Source organism: Strix uralensis, chromosome 6 (genome assembly GCF_047716275.1).
Source record: "Strix uralensis isolate ZFMK-TIS-50842 chromosome 6, bStrUra1, whole genome shotgun sequence".
In the NCBI taxonomy this organism is placed as follows: Eukaryota; Metazoa; Chordata; class Aves; order Strigiformes; family Strigidae; genus Strix; species Strix uralensis.
In genome coordinates, this window is record NC_133977.1 from 22069111 (window position 1) to 22088346 (window position 19236).

Here is a 19236-nt window from a genome sequence, read left to right on the forward strand (position 1 = left end):
CTGGAGGACGGAGGCACGCTGATGCAGAGTTGTGATGTGAACACTGATTTCAGCTATGTGGAATTATTAACTGTCAGGAGGGCAGCGTCACAGCTGTAATAGTAATCTCTTCCTTCACACAACTACATTTAATGATGCAAAAAAGTTAAAACCTAGGGTTTTAACTGCAAGTAGTAACTTCTTTGTTCGGTTAGACTGCCTAAAGGCCTCTAGTCACAATGCCCAGAGTTGTAGACAAATACTTAGGTGGTTCCTCACTGCACACCTCAGCAAACTGTTTGTTCAGATGGTGATGAATGTAATAAATACAACACGAACTGGAAAGGAAGGAAGAGGGTAACAATGATAAAAAACTGTAGCTATGCAGGGCATAGCTCCCTCTGCAGTCAGTCACACCCTTGCCCTTGACTTTAGTAACAACGTGTCAAGGCCGTCATCTTTGGCATGAAGGCTCCATAGAGTTTAAGTTTTAATATGAATAAAATTTAAGTTTTACTATGAAAAAAATTGCCTGCTATCCAACCTCAGACCCAGAAGTTAGTAACAAAAAAGGACATTCATAGTGTTGCATTTTTAAACAAAAGTATTAGAAAAATACACCAAGCAGACAGACTGAAGGTGACATGAGCCTCGTCATCTTCATACTACATCTCTTTCCTCTCCCCTCTCTGTTTTCCCACTCGAGGCAATTCTGAGAATAGTTTTCCTGAACAGCACCAGAAATACTGTTCTCAGGAAAACCAAGGCTCAGTTTTGTTAATATTTACCAATTCATATATTAATATAATAATATAAGGGTATGTAAGGGTAAATGAAGGATTCTCCTAATGAACTGAAATACATTTACTCACAAATTTTATGTGAAAACATGACCCCAAGAGATCACAGATCAAGGAGAAATGGAGAATAGAACAGGAAAGAAGAATATATATTAACAAGGTTCTATATAGCCCTATAAGCAAATGGACAGAATTACCAATTAGAGAACATTTTTAACCTCTACTGTGTGTGGCTGTCTGAAAATAAAAAAGAAAAATAACAACAAATTTACTATACTGAACCTCATTTCCAGCTCATAGATGATTACATACTTACTGGGCTGCTATCTTAATATACTTCTTTAACAGCTGAACACGCTTGCTGAGTTGAGAGCAAAGACAAATCTCAGTGACCACCCAGAACTGAATTTCATTAAATCTTCTTAAAAACAAGTCCAGATTTGCTGTGGTCTTTTTAAAATTGTGCCTTCCAAAAGTGTGATAGATCAATTCCAGCTAGGAAAAAAGAAAACAGTTTGGGATTTTTTTTTTTTTTTTTTTGAAATCTCATCAGTTGGACAGAGGAAAGAGGCTATGAATGACCAGGTAACTGTCTAGCCTGAAACTTGCTCTGCAGTTTACGTTTATTGCTGTACAGATGACAAGGATTCAGGTTGCAAATCCAGTAGACAATAGCTGAGGCATACTAAAAGCATAACTACAGATTATGTATAAATAGCTTAATATCTTAAAACATACAAAAGTATGTTTTAATATACTTATAAATAAGCTGTACGTGTTCAGAAGTTTTAACTTTATTTTTGCATTTTGCCTATAAAATTAAAAATGCCATATACTTTCAAACCTTGTAGATGGCTTTATTGTAGTATTTCTGAAAATAAAGCTTAGAGAAAGTTTTGCAAATAATGCACAACCCTACAATGTACAACTAAACATTTTCTAACAGATTCTGATCTGCTGAATAGATAGATCCTCATACCTCATGCACACAGTTGAAGAGTTCCCAGTCATAAATTGTCATCTGATGTGCTAAGTCCTTGGAGCTCATCAGTTCGAACGTTCCCACTGTGCCAGTAGATGGTCCTTCTTGTTCTGGCAATGGTGCCTACAAAATGGAAAAATGGTATAAAAATATTTTAGAAATACGAAATTGCATGATTGGTGCTTTTTTTCTATAATGTTTCTGATAATTTTTTTCAGTGTGACCACTTTCCTAAGCATGTTTCTAATATTAAAACTGAAATGTTCTTTTAACCACAAGCTGGCATTAGGAAATGAGAAGCCCTGTGAAAAATCAGTATCCACTATGCACAGAATAGTCAGGAAAATTCTCAAAGCTCTTCAGAGGCACTGTAAGGAAATAAAACAGACTGTTCTCAATGTGTTATTTTTAGCATTGTTCTAAAATTTGAAGCCAGAAATAAATACTTCAATACACGTTATGCTAACTAAAGCATGTCTGTTTGTTTAGAAGCATAGGTCTTTCCACAAAGCTTTTGTTATCGGTTTCCTTTTTCACATACACAAATAACTAGGCCACAAAGCACAAGCCAAATACTTTTTCAAATTACTGATTCTAATGACGAGAATTATTACATCTGCCATACTTCAGAAATTTGCAGTGATTGCAAAATCTTCTGATCATTTACAAAAACAAGCCTCATACTTTGACAGTACAGGGATGCACTATTTGCGACTGCAAAACTCCTAGCTATGCTAATTAAAATTATATGCACACAGTCTTGTGAGAAAGAATCCTTTAAAACATTCAAGTATAAAACATTTTTGAAAGACACTTCCATACCATCCAATAAATGATCTACAGTTCTGCACACAAGTAAATCTTATATTTAAAGAGAGATCTAAACATGGCTTGAGATCAGATCAGATTTGAAGTATTCTGTTGTATATATAGGGTCAAAGTGTTTGAACTAACGCTGCTAAAACACTAACAAACAACCCCCTTGCAAATTTAAATGTGTTACATCGGTAAAGCTTTCTGTGAACCGCTTTTTAATTATTTTGTTTCCAGGAGAGGGCAGTAGAGTTCACTTACGAGTTTCTCGATTTTTCATAGGGTCTTTGTTAGATAATTACAGAGCAGGGAATTGTCAACAGGCTCCTTTCTGAGTACAAACTCAATGGAGCCCGCAAGATTAACAGACCACATTTACATACTGCAATATCAAAAATGAGCTTACCAAATGAATCCTCTTTTATGAAAGAATATTATATTACCAATAGAAAAAAGACTGACTGGATTAATACATCGAATAATTTTCTCAATAACACACAGTATGTAGGAGCTTTATTTCTGTATGAGTTCTTGCTTTGTACTCCAGGGAAAACTTGTCTTTCACATACCATCATAATACACTAATTTAAAATTATTAAACTAAACCACAGGCATTATTACCTTAAAAGATCCATCTACAATTTTAAAAAATAGTGTATATAAGCAGAGTATTATCTAAAAAATCAGGACAGCCATCAATCCTATAACACCCTGCAGACTGAGATTTGCACAAACGCAAAATTTCTTTAGTGTAAGACAGAGTATGAATTAAAAGTACAGCAGTTTTGTGTAGAAAATCCTAATTTGTGGAAATCTGTGGAAAGAGAATTGCCCATAGATTGCAAGAAGTCTTTTTTTTTTCCCTATTTGGAGACAAACACAACATAGCTGTTACCATAACAAACACATATTTTCCAAGGCTAGGAAAGAAGCACTTAGATGGAAACACATTGCATATTTGAAAATTCATCTAACCCAGAATAATTTTCACATGGGAATTGCCAAGTGTAATGTGAATAAATGTACATGCACAGGCAGCAGCCAGAAATTGGAATGTGAAAGGATTAAATTGTGAGGGAGGTAAGGTTGTACTCAATTTGTTTATACCTTTTTGAAAAAATGCAGCTGATAATGTATTCTGTTATGCAGTGCTGAGAACCTTTTTAAAGGTGCTGAGTGTTCCTCCCTGAGCCCTACTGAAGTCAGTCCAGTTAATGAAAACTAGCACATTGCAGCCTTGTATCTTAGAGCTCCTTGTAGCATTTCAAGTACTTGATCCATGGTAAAAAGCATAGGGGAAAAGGCACGCAAAGTCATGACAATTTGCTGCCAAAGGTACGTCTACACAGACAATGCAGAGCCATATAAAAGTATCCAGCGTAGTTGTACTGACGCAACACCCCTATTTTAGAGTAGCATGCCCCATGAGGATATCTACTTGGCAGGATTAATTAACCTTAAGGGAACACCAGAATTTAATAAACTGAACAAGAGGTATCTCTGCATGGAACTACAGTATGCTGGATGTGCATTCCCTGGTTACTAAATTGAAAGCAGCAGCAAAGCACAGATTTTACCATATCTATAAAAGAAATCAGGCATACATACTAAGTGGCTTGTTAAAATCATACAGGAGGCTGAAACAAGGCTAGGAGTAATAGAGTTCATGCTGACATGACTTGGCAATGACATTTGTTTTAATGAAATAAAAGGAACAAAAAGTACAGTCAAATCAAACTCTATAAAAGCAGACCCCGTGGAGATCATTAGAATTACCGTATAAACTGTAAGTACTTATGAACAATTCTACTTAAGAAAAAACAGACTTTCTACCAGGAATATTTTCTGTGATTCTACTTAGCATCATCTGAGATTTTGACACAGTATTTTGTGGGTCTGAGAAATAAAGGATTTTAAGGAATTTACTGTTGGAATCAAGTCTCCAGAATACTCTAATTGGTAACATCTATCTTCAAGAAAATATCCCTGTGGCCTTGAGGAGATAATTATGTAATCAGGAATTACTTCATGTCTTAGTGACAAATCTCAGCTCTTCCTACACGCTCAGTGTGACACAGAGAATACTGGGATCAAGTGCTGTCATGTGGATCAGATGGATTTCTGCTCTGGTTTATGAAATTATAACACTACCTTGTTTTAATTTCAGGGCTCATCCCATAGCACTGTGACAAGCCCTTTGTTGTGAATGTTCCCACTGGCTTTTACCTAAAGCACTGATAATGCAAAAAGGGACAAGCGTTCAAATAAACTGAAGAATTGAACTTTCTGAGAACTGCATACATACGTACCAATGAATCAAACTGATCACGTGGGCAAGCAAACAGCCGTCCATTAACACTGAGAGTTGTAAACACTGAAACATCATGAGGTTTGAGCACAACCTTTTCTGTAAACATGAAACAAAAGATTGTTTATTATATATATGTAGAATTTACAGCAGGACTGATCCAACAGCTGCACAGATCACCCTTCTGGGAACAAATTTTGCACAGTAAGCCAATGCCCAGGATACAAAATAGATGACAACAAGGTCCTCTTTATTGAAGAAATGTGACAACAAGCTCAGCCCAAACCAGTCTCCTACAGAACTGGCATACGGAACTAGAATCCCAGCCCCAAACTGTGCAGACAGGTCAAGAAGCCTGTGCTGCCATCTCTAGAAACTACCTGCAAAAATTCAGCCATAATTAGGGACTCTGTTCATTCTTCTCTGAGCTGTAAGCATCTGGAGAGATGTTCTTAATAGAAATTGCCTTGGAAGACAGTAACTGCATAAGGAGGTGATGAAATGCAACTATTCAAATCTCATTACAGCAGTTCTAAATAGCATCACATCACAGGTAAAGAAAAGATAATGAAGTAACTTACAAAACAGTCTCTTCCAGCACGCGCTGGCTGTCAGCAAATCTGACAATAAAAAATTGCTGCAACTGCAAAAAGTAGAGCCGCCTGGAGTCAGTTCTCAGGAAGTGAGCTGTTTTTGGCAGGCATCACTGTTTGCAAAAATGCCTTCCAACACAGCGCTCATTAGCTCTGCGTGTGTCCACACAGTCATACTCAACCAGAGCACTTCAGCAACACCAATTCTCCAGCAGAATTCACCTTGCAGTTACTCTCCCATTTCCAGAGTCTATAATGGGGGCTTGGCACTAAGTTGCTCAGCAGTGATTTGCATGGACAGAGTGGCCAGAAGGGTAGTGACCACTACTGGAATGTCTGCACTGCAGTGTTTTCTGCTGTTGCTGATTCATATGTCTAGCCTGGCATTATCCATGCTAACCTCCCATTTCTGTTGTTAAAAAACTCTTACAAATGTTACAGTGAAGGGAACTTGGGGTAGCTCTACTCCGTAACATGCAGATACACAAGCTTCTCCATTTTTCCTGTCTCGCATGTGAGCTCCAGTCTGTGCCTGCAGTAGGGAAAGGACTTGGCTCTAAGACAGATCCTCTGTACCAGCCAAACATGCACATGGATAAAAAAGCCTTGACTTTCAATCCCTCCCGACATTCTGCTTCACTGTAAGTGAGAAGTGTTTAAGATGATGCAAATACAGTACCTCCTCCTGAACTCATCTTTACTATGATGAGGCCTTCTCCAGAACCCAGCTTATCTGCTACTGCGCTGATCACTTCCTTCACAGAGGAAGACACTGGCACCCGGATAGTGGTATAGGTTTGGTCTATGCAGTACACCTTAAACAGAACTAAAGAAAAAAAGACTGTTCTGTGTATGCCAAGTGTAACAACCACATAGACTTCACTGTACAAATCACTTTCACTTCAGTAACCACTCCTCACAAATGAAACAAATAAAGCAACAGTAAATTACTACAGTTTTCATAGCTCCCCATTCCTCAGATGTTCTACAGCTTCTAGTACAGAAATCTCTGATTTCCCAGAGCTTCTAGTAAACCATGAAGTACTAGTGTTTCGTTATTTATGGATGCCAATTTAATCTGGCACTTTGTTATGTTCCAGACATTATAATATTTTAAATCAACACTTCTTTTCAAGAGTCAGGAAAGCTGGCTGCGAACTCTCTTAATTACAGGAAAATAAGTTTCATATTTACAAAACATATTTGAAAATAGTTTCCTTAAACTGTGTGGCAATCTGTTTTTTACAAGCAAGTATATAATTGCTGAATCAAGAATGTCATAGACAATGAACAAAAATACCTTAACAATAAGAATACACTTGAGTGTACAGTACGAATTGGCTCACAGTGTAATACATAAATCCAGGCCTCTGGCTGCCTAGGAACCAATGTGATAGTACATTAGCCTGCAAAAAGCAAGGCAGCCCAAAGTCATATGAATTTAAGACAGAAGTTAGAAAAATACTCCTTCAGCTCAGCTGTCAAGCCAAACCAGATAGCCCCTGGGGTTATAGCTGTCCACGGATTTTCATTGTTCAGTGTGCTGCCTGCCCTGCGAACGAGACAGGTGCAGCCATATAGAAGGGGCAGTTACTGCCTGTCCACACAGACACAAAAAGTAGTACTCCCCTGGCAGCAGCAACTGTTTTGCTCTTTGTAGACCTAGAAGAAACACTGATATGGACAACAGAAGCTGCATGGCCGGCAGGATGTCTGCTGTTGATATGCAGTTACTTTCAGCTTTTGAAATGGCTCTTCTGTTGATTTGATTTATGCCACCAGCTTTCTCAGCTATATGACCTTGCATTTTGTTCCCTTATTTTTACTGTTTTTCACTAGCAAGCGCTATCCTTTAATATCAAACACCTTGAAGCAGAAGCTATTTTCTGTGATGAAGATGCACCAAAACAACCATTGAGAGATTTGCCCTAGGAGTTGCAAAGAAATCCTCAGATTTACGAGTTTTAAGGGGCGTATATCTTTACAATGAACAGATCTCATCAGCAGAGCTCAGGATTTTGTTCACATAACAGTGCTTTAACCTGACTGAAATAAAGGACAATAGGAAAAGCCAGTACAACTGAAAATGATATTCTGATACACTACTGTAAATTTTACCTTAATCTCTTCAGAGAATCAAACAATAGCAATAGGGCAAACCAGCAGATTTTGTTTTCTAGGCTGTGTGCCACAGGGCAGAGATCCATGCCATGATTATCTGCTCCACTCCTATCTTGCAAACGAACAGCTGTACATGTTAGCTCAAACTACGCAGGGGAGAGAGAGGCCCAAACGTGACCTTCAGCACCCACTATTTATTGCACTGCCATTACCTGCACGGACACTGTACTGGTTCTTACCTGTTTTGTTCATTCCCTATTTTAAAGGTTTTTACATCTTCCTCTGTGGAAGTGTTTGATAGCACAAATAACAAAGGGAAGAGACCACGAGTGCTTCAAATCAATGATGGAGAATGTTCATCTAGCAAGAGCAAACAGTTTGCTTCAGGCCAGGCTTCAAAACTGTAGGTAGGTACCTCTGTTTATTTTTAAACCATTTGTTTGAGAAAGGCAAATTTACTGCAAATCTCAGTGGCTCAAGAAAACTTTGCAGAGAAGGAACTCACCTTCGTCGCTGCCCCTGATAGGCTGCCGTTTCTGTGCTCTGTCATCAGTTGTGTTGAACAGCTGCAGAAGAACTTTGTGCTGAAAAGGCATCATCAGGATTCATATTAATGCAAAAGAAACATTATGGGGTAGACATGAACTACAATAGATCTCTTATCAATGGCAGGAAAAAGAGTAGCAATGCAAAATTTGACACAACGTTAAAAACTATTTCTCAATGTGTTATTTTAATATATCCATGATTACTAAAGAGAACATGCTTATGCATTTGCTGTTCTAAAGTTTTTACTTTAGAAAATGGATAAATAAATTATCTTACCTTCTTTTGTGGTGCTTTAGGTTCTTCAGAACTATAAAAAGGTAAAGCACAGAATATATCATTAAATATTACCTGGAAGATTTTGTGTACAAAATCACCTATAGAACATGGACCACTTGTCAAACTACAGTATCAACATACTCATGTTTGCATATATGAAAAGACTAGATAATACCATAGTTAATCTATGACCAAGGCAGGGAAAATACCATACAAAGTTCATATAACCATGAAATAAGCATCCAGTTTAGTTTCAGTGGTGTGTACATAATCTCTTACTCCTTCTGTCCACCTTTTAATGACAGTTTGGTGTTTGCAAGAATGATGTGGAAAGAGAGGGCTACAAACATTCATCTGAACAAGCTTGCATGCAAACATTGTCTTGTATGACTGAATGGATTTTTAATTGATATAAGCAATACATTTTCTTCATCTATTTACTGAGAAAAAGGGCAGGGGAAGGAAAGAAGCAAAAACTGTGCTTACACTTGCTTTACAACTTTCTCTAGCTCTGGAAGTTGCTCCTTTAGTGCTGCAATCATTCTAGTATCATCTGATACAGATACATAAAATTCCTGTAAATGATACAGAATGGTCTTTAAATAACTATAGGGGTAAATGAGCAGTACTCAGGATAGAGGATTATGAGATGACATCTGATAGTTTAATGACTATAAAGAATTATAATCTGCATAGAGGAACACATGCTGGGCCCAACCCTCTATTACTTCTACTTGTTTATCTCCAGCTGATTTAAAGCAAGAGCTACACATGCAGAAGGGAAGCCTGATGAGGCTCCTTAGCTCACTGTGTAACCACTGACTGCTTGTGCAAAAACTGCATTTTCAGATTATCAAGGATAAAGACTATAAAATTCATAAATAATCTGGCACAATAGGTTTATTTTACCCACTGCTGTTGTAGTCCTCAGTGGTTCATTTGCTACTGAGTTGTTGACTCTCAGCTACTCCAGTCCACTACAATATTACCCTCTTTCAAACCCTACTCAGACCTCTTCCTGCCACACCTACATAAAACTGTCCAAACGAAGGATCTTTGCAACTAGTAATTGTTCTTTAACTTCTGGACTAATGAAAGACATTATGACTGTCTCCAAAACTTAAAAGCTTTCCCACGCAGGTTTGCTATACGTCTGTCATACTTAAAGCCCCTCTCAATTACCCTCCGCTAACTCTTATCTTAGATTGTTTTAAGCTCTTTGGGGCAAGAACCTCCCTTCAGCCAGTAACATATGAGATTGTGTTCCATAAACAATATATAATAATAATGGCAATCATGATGACGTAACATGACATTGGCAGTGCATCTTACCTTAGAAATACAAGGATATGGCATCTACCACAAAGACCTTACAACCAATGTCTGAGGAATAAATGGAAAGGGGTTTTGGTTTTGTAGAGCAAGAATCCTCCAGCTCCTTCCTGGCACACCTCAGGCAGGCATAAACAGCCTCCCAGTTCAACCTGTAGAGCCTCTGAACTATTCACAAGAAAATACTAAAAAAAGCAAATTGATCTATTGCTATAAAGCAATCTACCCATGCAGTGCTTTGAAAGGGGTCTGCAACTCCAGCAGATATTTTCAGAGGTCCAGAGGTTGACAATGGTTCAAGCACTGTTGTAGTGCACATACTGTCTGCAGCTAAAACCGAGAAAAGAGAGTTATGAGTTTGCACTTTGAAATGACCTACTTGTCTTTAGTTCATAACAGAATTCTACAGACTGGGAACAGGCTTTCAGCTTATCGTGCCTGGTAGGTGCTTTTCAGTACAATGATACAACGATTCCTTTATACCTCCAAAAAGGCCATTGCTGCTTCATCTTCTTGTAGTAAATCTCCATATAAAGCAGCCCACTGGAGAACCAGTCGAATGACTCGCCTTTTATTGTTGAGGGCATAATCCATTTTCTCCTGCTCTGTACCCTGGGAAGGCTGGGCATGATAGGTGCCATGGTGTCAAGGAAAACGCTCAGTGATTGAAAATAGCAAAACCAGTATGAATTCACAAACAACTGACTTCCAACAAACCATTTTCAGAGTGTTCAAACATAACCTTCCAATATATACTTTTGATTTCTGACTGCTGCTAGCATAAAGACTTGTGAACCTTTCACGTTCATACTAAAAAGTAGAAAGACAGTGAATTCTCTAAAGAGCACAGGCATGATCATAATCCCACCACAGAGACTGTTGCTGTAGGGGAGCAGAACAGAAATGACACTTGGAACAATAGAGAAGATTAACCATGGAGACTGAGGAAGGATGTTTCTCCTTCTTGTTCTCTGGAGACAGTTGGAAGAAAATGAAAAATGTCACTTTGTGTTTATTAACAATTCCAGTCTTCTATTTGTGAGGAAGACTACTGGAATGAACCACCAGTGTTATTCCTTTTATTGTTAGAAGTTACTGTAACCCAAAGTGAACCTCAGTCCCATTATGGCAGAAGACCTGGAGGTTTACAGCCTAAACTGACTATAGAGACATGGGCTAAAATAATAAATTTGCTAGTAGCCTCATTTTACATATGAGGAAATCAAGTTTCCACTCTATCAAATAAAGTGTATTTGGGACACAATACTTTGTATAGCTTTTTTTTTTTTGAAAAACAATGAGGAAAAAATGGGAAACATTTCATTGACCTTTTTAAGGATGAAGTGTCAACATTACAAAAATATGCAAATAGCAAAAAGGCCAAAAGTAACATTTATTGAAATGAAGAAACCAAGAAAAAACTAAAGCCACAATGGGCAATAAACTGAGATAATTTCAGCCTTTAACCTATGCAACAATGAAGAAGAATCCCCAGCAGAAGCCAGATATGATAATTTGTGTGCCTACTTCTCACTGATCAGAGGTTAACAATATATATTTAAACTGTTTCCAAAACACTGACGGTTGAAGTAAGGACAGAACGAGTACAGTTACATCTTCAATTTTTCTTCCCAGATACCAAAATTCTGATCTGGATTGTCACAAATAATACTACTCCCAATTACATAGCAACATTTAATATTAAAATACTGACACTCACTCACTCACAGCGAAAACCAGCATCCTTTCAAGGTGCACTTTCAGTTGCTCTAACACAATATTTTAAAATATTAATTAGAAAATTAAAATATTAATTAGAAATCAAAATTATCTAAGATATTTATTTTAAGCTTCTCATTTAGAAGCATTTCTCTAATAAATACCAATAAAATAGAATGGAAAAAATTTCTATTAACTCACACTTTTCAAATGATCCTCCTGCCCAAAATCCCTGCAGAGATTTGCATGCTACCAGGGTTACTGGGGTGCTCATTTGACTGACAAACTTTTAGAAATCTGCATTTTAATTCCATTCATAAAAGTTTAAAATAAGTAGAGAACTAAACATATCAGTATATTTATGGGAGTAAATAAGTCAAAGGGTTGTAAGAAGTAAATAATATATTGTAAGCTATGTGTTCTAATCTCTCAGGAAGCAAGTTGAATATTCTACTGAGTCATTTTTCTCATGCCATTTTTACCTTTCAAACACTGTAATTATTTCATGTATTTTTACTTTCTTATTAACTGACTCACCACAGGCACTGGTAATTTTTCTGTATTTTTACTGCTCATTTATATTAATTGGTCTTTTATTAACATTATCACAGGGAAAGTCAATGAAGGGTTCTCCCATTTTTATAGGACCTACAGGATGCAGCTTCACTGCAGACTGCAATGAGAAGTAAAATATCACGTATACTTGCAACAAGTGTCAGATAATTGTAAAATATTTATCAACACCAAAATGGTTAGAGTTCAATATGTATATTTCTAATTATGCCTGGCATATGCTAGGAAATGGAAGCAATTCTGAAGTCTGTTCTTCCTTGCGTGGGAACACTTAACCATATCAAGAGCTGTGCAAAATCAGCACCAATTACTACAGTAGAATGCAAACTATTTTGCTGGCATGATGGTAAAGAAGGTTCACAAAATTTTCATACAGAAACATGCTAAAGGACTATCATCTACAGAGAGCAGAACAGGAGTTTATACTTTGTAAGTATTTAGACAGTGGTCCTTTAAAGATGCACACTTGCACTATTCCAAGTGCACTTTGGAAGTGCTACTCTATTTCAAGTTTTCTTTTGGGCTCTGTCCTGCCTCCCTCTGGCAAGCTGTAGCTCTGAGAATTTGTCCATTTCCATCTCTGTGGAGAAGAGAGGGAAACAGGGGCCTTGGTCCAACACACAGGACTGATGTCATGATCCAGGACAGGGGAGCACGCCCTTTGCTTCCCTATAAAAAAGAGAGTATGTGATTTTTTTTAAATATTGCAGGATCCATATAATGACTAAAAAAGAGTGGTGTGCCAAGGGACACACAGTACAAGCACTGAATCCGCAGCAAGCAATAATGGTACTTAGCCAAAATGATGCACCCATCCATTCCTTTCAGGATTAAAGAATTTACAGATGTCAAAACGCTGTTGTAAAAGAAGTGAAAACCCAAATAATTTACACCCTGTACTATGCTTGAAAGCACTACAGTGGTCTAGCTCTACTCATACTTGCATGTTGCCAGCTAAAATAGTATCCTAAGTGGGTGTAGGAAAATAGACTTCTATTGATTCAAAATTGGGAGCTGGAGCAAAAACAGTGTCTCTGACTGAATCGCCTTTCTTCTTTTTCTGTTTTAATTTCCTCACTGAGCATACCTAATCTCTCCGTAGTCTCACAGCACCAGCAAACATTTTTGTAGAGTCATCTTGCTCTAAAAAGATGAGCTTTGTTAGCAACCTTTCAAATCTAACAATAAATTTCAATGGTACAATCAACAGAGCACAGTTTGATTTTCCATATTCAAATTGGACCAAACAAACAATAATTTAGCTCTAGGAAAAGCTGACACTAAAACAGTGGGATACCAGTTACTTCCAGCACTCCTCCTCCTCCCTGAAAAGAATTAGCATGATGCCTGCCATGACCCACTTAAGACCATGGTCTTAGGCTCATCTCCAGAACAGATTTCATCACAAGTGAATGCGGATCACTTTGATCTTCAGAAATGCTTTTCCCCTCTAAACAATGAGGTACATTTTGCTTATGCATCTGATTTTCCTTGTTACTGGATATCGGATGTATACTATTAGAACTGAGGATAGAGAAGCCTGAGTCCCAAACGGACTGAATGAATAATACGAGTTAGATAAATCAGGAAAAAAACCAACATAAAAACTGCTGCCCTTTTCTTCCCCTCTCAAAGCTGTCAGCAACAGCATTTCATAATACTTTAGATATCCAAAACTATGTGGTTTTGGAAAATGTGTTTGTTTCAGGTGTACAAACAATTTTCTGCAGACCAGTTTTATGGGTCCAAAGGTTTTCAAAACAATTACTGTCCTTGCTAGGAGTAACACAAATGGATTCTCAAGCTTGCCAGACAAGGATGTGATGCTCTATTTTGTGGTTTCAGGGTGTTAGCTTTCTCAGATGTCACTCGCCCCGCTGAGCTTTAAGGAAAGCACACTTTCACACCAATCTGATTCTAAAAAAATAAATAGGGAATTGAAGTTATTATACCCCTGTCAGAATTCTATAAAACAGAAAACATTATATGTTTATTTAATGCTCCCAGTCACTTGATATCTTCAAGTCACTTGCACAAGGAAAACCCTCAGTGCCCAACAGCTCCCCAAACCAAATGACCTGTCAGTAACTGAATGATGGACATTTCACAGACTCCCGTAACACATGCAGACAGTACAAGAATCACCTCCAGCTCTCGATGCTATCCACTGTAAGCTTTCATCTCCTAGGTATTTGCATGAAATCGAAGTTTCTTGCAGTTTGTGAACATTTGCTATAGACTATTATTATAGATTATTATTATTTTTATTCATTTTTATTCGTAACTATTATGACAGAACCTAGGAACTACTTACTCATTATTCTACTAGTTTAGGCACTCTTTTGCTTGAGGCAGTTTGCAGCTTGTAATCTATAAAGTGGACCATTGAAATCACCAAAACGTAATGATCTCGATGCTGTAGTTCAGTCAAAAAAAACCCCAGAAAGGATACAGGAAAGGTAATCCAAATTTTATGTAATTTCACTTATCTGGTGGAGGGACAGTACATTTCTTTCCCTTGGAACAGTAATCAGCACATGAAAGAGACAGTTTTCATGTTCTGGGACTGTATCTCATCATGGGTACACACTATCCATTTCAGAGTTGCTGAGCTATGGACAGCTGTTAGTCAGGCACTGAGAACCTACTCACAAGGCACAGCCTCCATGAAACGTGAGGTACTTCTTGAAAGAGGAAAGCTTCAGTCTCATCACCAATAGGGATAGCTGTTAAAGGGATGTAACTTTTCGCTTACAAAAGGATATTGTGCCATCAAGGCTGGGCAGAGCTGACTATTTGGCATAAAAACACAGTGCATCATAATAAAATCATTTAAAACTGAATCTGTGAAAAGAGAAGAAAGAAAACAGTCAATTAAGTCCCTGCAAATGGCTTGGGGATCACAAGGATGTTTTCTTTCAGCTAAAATATCTTATTAGTCTTCTGCAGATAATAAAGGAGTCTTTTTTCACTTTGTAGGCATTAAGCATGAAAATGGGGTATGAACAAATATGAGCTGAAATATTAAGCTTTTATTCTTGTCTGCATGAATTTTATTGCACTTATGTTAACAGGCATTTGCGTGTGTCATAGGGAAATTTGGCACAGCAAAAAACATCTATGCTAAAGTGAAATATTTGGATATACTTCTCTAAAAGTGTAGAGATCTTAGCATAAGAAGAATCAGGCCTGCCACACATGGGTACCTAAGAAGTGTTGTTGCATTTGGCTTTAGAGAACTACAATACCAGGCAGCACATTTAGTATATACTACACAGGAGAAGGCAAATAATTTAATTCTTTGCTGAATTCCTAGCAATGAGCAGAAGGCCTAGAAGAGGTAAATGGACAGTCAAATTTCTGATTTTGTTTTGATTCAAAAGTATCACAACTGCTACATTTACATTAAAACATATGAACAATACGATTGACATTTTCTCTGTTTTTTCTGTTAAAATGATCTGTTGTAGTGCTGGTATAAATCCCAGTTTGCCTTATGTTTGTATTTGTGACAACAAGAAGGATTTATAAGGCCTGGCTGCAGTGGCCAGAATAAGTTTGGCAGTAAGAATAAACTTTATTTGACTTTTAAACTATGCAAGTGTTATATGGAATCACTGAGAAACAATAAACACAATACCCTGGGGTATCATTTCTACAGTGCAACTTTTGAGATAAGAGAAACATTTAAAAACCCTGTAAGTAAGGGATGTCAGAAAAAATATGGTGAGTTAACTGTTTAATGTAATATTACATCATTGTTTCCACTGTAATTCATATATGAAAATATCTCTTAGTTGAAAAAACTCACCTCTGGAAGGGTGGGACTTTTTCTTTGCGTAATATCCAGAACAAAGTGGATTTTAACTGTTCTTAAATTAAGGAAATGCATAAACTAAAAATTTGATTTTTCAGCACTCTGAGCTTCTATATCCTAAAAATAGCTTTGTTTGTGAATTGTGACATTTTGGATCCCATTAGGATATAGGTATTATCTTGTCACTGGATGTTTTGGGGACAAGTTTTAAAAGATTTAAAAAATAATTCATTTTAGAAAAATGTATAATACATGCATACTGTGAATAGTAAACTTATTTTTATATATCTGCAAGCTTAAAGAACAACATCCTGCTTGTAATTGTAATAAACAGGTGTCTATGAAAAGGATCAGTTTTATTCTTAAAAGTGGTCAAAACACACACTGTAAAAGGATTTCTGTAATCTTTCAATTCTTTCACCACTGATGGACCACTATATAGGTTTGTCCAATACTATGAGGTCAGTAACAGATTAACAGGATTTAAGAACACCTTTGAATATATACTTCTTAGACATCTGCAATGTAAAAGCAGTATTATATAGCTGAATATAAAAGTCTCTGCATTACTTTATTAGAATTAGGATTAATTTTTTGTGCCTGACTCTTTTTAAAAATAAAAATACTTACTAATAGTAAGATGGTAAATATCTATATCCCTAGATGTAAATTCTCTGTTCTCTTTACACTAATGAAAAGCAGCCTATTAAGTGCAGCTGCAGCAACCTGCATTCTTGGGACTTGGCCCATGGTGTGCTGAGTTCTTCTCTTTTGAGTAACATTTCTTTCTCCACACATGGGAAAGCATCACAAACAAGTAATTTAAATTGTGATACTTTAAATGTGATATGGATATGAAAATTTGGGAATACTTATACTAGCAGAATGCAATGACTGGAGGTATCAAGCTAGTTCACAGTATTAAGTGACATAAGATATAAGTATTAAGAAGTATGAGTACCATTATCATCAGGTGGTAATGCATGCTCTGTTCTGGCTTTATAGTTGTGCCTAATTAAAGTTACGACTAGTGGTCTGGCACCTTTTGAGATTTTGCTGTTCTGCTCTGAACTGAAAGTACAAATACAGTAGAGTAGGCTAGGAGGAGTGGATTGTTATCTTTAATTCTGGATTTCCTAGGCTTTCTCGGGGTTGCTTCAGAACAGCGAATAGTTCTTATTCTGGGAAAAAATACCACTAGCTGCTCTTCAAAGTATCACATTGAGGTGTTCCCCCAGCAAGGCCATCTTATGGAGTAATAACAATACAGCCTTTGCCATGTAGATACCTGTTGCTTCATTTAAAGTTGCTTCAAGGCGCATAGTTTCTAGAAAGTGCTCTAAAATTTTCTCCGGGGTTCCTGACATCACAATATACCTGAGGGAGGGAAAGGAGCAGTTAGTATCTCACAGGCAAAACAGCTAATCAAGAAACAGTTGTGTACCAGTGAGAAGACCAGGTCTGACAAGTGCCAGAGCACAAATACCTGCTCTGACCAGAATCTCTGTGTGGCTTAGGACAAAACCACTCACAATCTCTGTTGGCTTCCCCCCTGTAAAATGGGAGCAATAACACTCTCCACCCTACCCAGGCAGTGTGAGATAACAGATGGTCCCCTCCCCACACAAGTACTCCAGTATAACACCACCACAGTTACACGGCAATCGGTAGAGCTGCACTGGTGCAAACCTGGGGATGTACAATCAAAAACACTTCTCCACTGAAAATAAATACTTTGGTAATGATAGCAATTTGAGGTCATTAGAGGGTCTTACCAGACTTACTATGAGCATGAAAGGAGAACTGAAGTGTATCAGTATCAGAGCAAGGAAACAATTTCCTTCAGCACCACTGACAGGGGGTTGGTCTGAGAAGATGAGCGCAGATAATGAATAGCACTCTGTAGCTCCAAATTTGTGCGATGTCTTAGGTAGCTGAAGTAAGTTTTTTCAGTGGGTAAACTTAGGATTGTACCATTTCCTGGAGCAAATTTAGGGAGGTGAAAAAACTAGTGCAATAGTCAGTTTTTTCTGCTTCATGCAGAAACAAGATTTTAACCAGCAGAATATCATAGGTTATCACTAAACTTGTCCTGTCGTCTTTTTTTTCTTTCCTTGCAGATTGGATTTTTTTATCTTTCCCTACATTCTTTCAATCTTTGCATCTTTTTTCTCTTTTTTTTTTTTTTGAATCCAACTGATAAAGTATAAAACTTTAAAAAAAAAAAAAAAAAAAGAAAAAGAAAGAAAAAACCCCGAGAAGTGAAGATACTCTGCTCCTGCTGAGAAATAAGTGGTGGAGCTGAGCTCCTGGGAGCTCCTCCTCACTTTGAGCGCTGACCGTCACAGTTCTTTTACCTGCCAACCCCTTTGGAAGAACTGTATTGATGTCCCAAGAACACAAACACTTGTTAAGCCAGTGCACATTCTCGCAGAGATACTAACCAAGTATCTAAGTGAGTGAAGCAGAGAAATCACAGGTTGCTGTACTCTGAATATGAAAGTGAAAATGAACAGTGAAGTGACTTGCAGGGCTGCTGAATTCATCCTGCATGAGTGTGATCACCCATATAGAGTTAGATCTTGGGAGTGAGAACTTCAGAGCTAGTCCTTCCAAGAGAAACTGTCACTGTTTGAAAGCATGGCTCAGGGAGCTACGTAGGAGCTCTGCCTCCTCAGTAAAGGAGGCAGTAGAATCCAAACTGCAGCTGAGAGGATCTGCTCCCAGTGTGAAGTTTTCCCCAAGACTAAGACGAAGAAAATGAGTTTCTTGGTTGACTGGATATCTCAGGGAACGACTTTGGGATGCAGAACATTTCTGTAGTGCAAATGCTACGTACCTGCTTAGGGAGCAAAGCCCAAAGGGCAGCTCATCTAAAGGGATATCAGAGATGGAAACTACCCAATTAAGGGCAAAGCAGTAAGCCTTTAAGAGATCCTTGTTAAGCTCCTCTTTTAGGCACAGTGATTTTCAAAAGTACTGAACACTCAACTAACACATTCCAGTAACACATTCTGGAAATCAGAATACATCAGTAACTTTGACTTGAACTCTCAAGCATAAACATAGCTACTCATTCTATTTACTAACAAAAGAAACAAAAGAAATGTCATCTTCAAAACCAGTGAACTCATTTCAAAAGATTTTAAACAACAAGACACTGCCAACACACTACTGACAAAGTAATCTGACTGCTGAAAAGCAGACAGTGAACTTTCAAGGTAGCTTCCTCTTTTGTGTAGCTTAGGTTTATTTGTCATTGTTATCAGCAAAAGCTCCCTTGCTGGCACATTGATAGTACCCAAAAGCTGACCAAATGCATAAAATATTTACAGAAATAAAATTCTGAACCTTACCTGAAAATATTTCTGGAA

General features: G+C 37.5%; 1 protein-coding gene across 6 annotated transcripts in view; it reads right to left on the reverse strand.

Annotated features, from left to right (window-relative positions):
- Positions 1 to 19236, reverse strand: part of RAPGEF4 (Rap guanine nucleotide exchange factor 4) — a 161010-nt gene that overhangs the window by 18279 nt on the left and 123495 nt on the right. For all 6 annotated transcript variants that reach the window (XM_074873203.1, XM_074873202.1, XM_074873201.1 and 3 more), the window contains 10 exons: positions 17151 to 17239; positions 14811 to 14889; positions 10237 to 10387; positions 8908 to 8996; positions 8422 to 8452; positions 8102 to 8180; positions 6155 to 6301; positions 4884 to 4981; positions 1759 to 1884; positions 1096 to 1274 (listed from right to left, as the gene is read on the reverse strand). In XM_074873203.1, coding sequence (XP_074729304.1) covers positions 1096 to 1274; positions 1759 to 1884; positions 4884 to 4981; positions 6155 to 6301; positions 8102 to 8180; positions 8422 to 8452; positions 8908 to 8996; positions 10237 to 10387; positions 14811 to 14889; positions 17151 to 17239 — 1068 coding nt within the window. The remainder of the gene's footprint in view (positions 1 to 1095; positions 1275 to 1758; positions 1885 to 4883; positions 4982 to 6154; positions 6302 to 8101; positions 8181 to 8421; positions 8453 to 8907; positions 8997 to 10236; positions 10388 to 14810; positions 14890 to 17150; positions 17240 to 19236) is intronic.